This window comes from Lathyrus oleraceus, chromosome 5 (genome assembly GCF_024323335.1).
Source record: "Lathyrus oleraceus cultivar Zhongwan6 chromosome 5, CAAS_Psat_ZW6_1.0, whole genome shotgun sequence".
In the NCBI taxonomy this organism is placed as follows: Eukaryota; Viridiplantae; Streptophyta; class Magnoliopsida; order Fabales; family Fabaceae; genus Lathyrus; species Lathyrus oleraceus.
In genome coordinates, this window is record NC_066583.1 from 648413293 (window position 1) to 648415356 (window position 2064).

Below are 2064 nucleotides of genomic sequence, written 5' to 3' on the forward strand. Positions count from 1 at the left end.
AAGTATCATTATAATAACTTCAAATCAAATGCTCTCTCTTATTACTATCATAAATAAAAAAATTCTTTTCAGATTCATTAAATATTTGATTGTTTGATTGATGTACTTGACCTTTATATAGATAAGATTCATGCATTATTTAAAATTAAAAGATCACTTTTATATAATAGTGAAAGGAAAGAATATATGTATAAGAATATTTCCTTTTTATATATATATATTTAAGTAAGAATATATTGTATACAGTAAACCAAAAAGTCAAATCAAATATTTTTTTTCCTAAAATCAAATCAAATTTCTAAAATAGGTATACTAGTTAATATATATAATTGTTTTACCAAAAATATTATCTATACATTTATATGCATTCTAATCTTATAAAACGCAGCTCAACAATAAAAATTAAGATAACAAGTTTTCATTGAAATCTCTGGATCAATGTCACGAGTTTCATCTTTTATCTTTATTTTCTTCTGTCTTTTTAGTTTCATAGTTTGTTCTCATGCTATAAACAAAGGTTTTAGTATTGAACTTATTCACCGTGATTCTTATAAATCACCACTCTACAATCCTACACAAACTAAATCCCAACAAATTATCAATGCTATACACCGCTCTATCAGCCGTTCCAATTCTATCGACTCACAATTTTCTCTCACTAAAAACAAACATGAGTCATCTTTAACCTATGAAAGTGGTGAGTATATTATGAGTTATTACATTGGCACCCCACCGTTTAAGGTCTATGGTCTTTTTGATTCAGGAAGTAACCTAATATGGCTTCAATGTAAACCTTGTAACACATGTTACAATCAAACATCTCCTATTTTTAATCCTTCAAAATCCTTAAGTTACCAAAATATTCCATGTTCTTCGAGTAGATGTAAATCTACTGAAATAGAAGTTTCTTGTTCTAATGATAGAGATGCTTGCAAATATACATTAGATTATGGTGCTAGTGCAAAGACCCAAGGAGATCTTATTTTGGAGACAATTACTCTAGTGTCCACTTCCGGATCTATTATCTCATTTCCTAAAATTATGATAGGATGTGGACATAATAACTCTCTATTTTATAGCGGGAAAGCTTCAGGTGTAATTGGCCTTGGAATTGGGCCTTTGTCACTTATAAAACAATTAGGATCTGTCATTGATGAAAGATTCTCATATTGTTTAATTGATGATAGAAATGTTAATTTATCTAGCAAGCTCAACTTTGGAGATGCAGCTATTGTCTCTGGTAAAAATGTTGTTTCAACTCCTATGGTCAAAATGTCAGGAAATAACCAAGTAGATTATTACTATCTAAATTTGAAAGCAATTAGCGTGGGAAGAAAAAGAATAAGTTATAGTGGGTTTAAGAATAAAGGAATAAATGCTTCTACACATAACATCCTACTTGACTCTGGTGCAACGATAACTTTTGTTCCACGTCATTTTTATCATAGGTTAGAATCAGCCATTAAAAAAATGGTTAAACTAGAGCGCTTTCATGATAATACTGGTGAATATAACCTTTGTTATAATACTAAATCCAAAAAATCCACATCCAAACCAAAATTTCCTATTATTATTGCACATTTTAGTGGGGGAGATGTCAAATTAGATTCTAAGGGCTCCTTTCATTCTTTATCTGAAGGGATTGAATGCTTCGCTTTTTTCCCACATAAACGTGATTTAGGAGTCTTCGGAAATAATGCACAAGTGAATCATTTAGTTGGTTATGACCTAAAAAAGAACATTGTCTCGTTCAAACCTACTGATTGTTCTAAATATTGAATGAGAGTAAATTTTTTTATCTCATTTACATGTTAAATTGATAATAAAATTTATATTTTGCTTCATATCTCTTTAAGATCTTCTCCAATTTTATTATTAAGGATTTTCTTTTGAGTCATTAGAATTGTTTCTCAAAGAAGTTATATCTGAGCAAGGTTGGGGTGATTGTTTGCAAGTTTTCAAAGAAAATTTTACACAAACGGTAGAGTCTAGCCTATTCAACCGCGATTTCCTTTTTCTGATATAAAAAACATAGTACAACAAATTGTAATTGAATTTTGAAGT

General features: G+C 29.3%; 1 protein-coding gene across 1 annotated transcript; it reads left to right on the forward strand.

Moving 5' to 3' along the window:
• The first annotated feature begins 418 nt into the window (after positions 1-418).
• Positions 419-1780, forward strand: LOC127087636 (aspartic proteinase CDR1-like). The gene has a single exon (XM_051028553.1). The coding sequence runs from the start codon at positions 439-441 to the stop codon at positions 1777-1779; it is 1341 nt and encodes a 446-aa protein (XP_050884510.1). The 5' UTR covers positions 419-438; the 3' UTR covers position 1780.
• The last annotated feature ends 284 nt before the right edge of the window (positions 1781-2064 follow it).

Bases quoted from the DNA above. Each gene is read 5' to 3' on its own strand.
- LOC127087636 (XM_051028553.1), top strand. From the start codon at position 439: ATGTCACGAGTTTCATCTTTTATCTTTATTTTCTTCTGTCTTTTTAGT.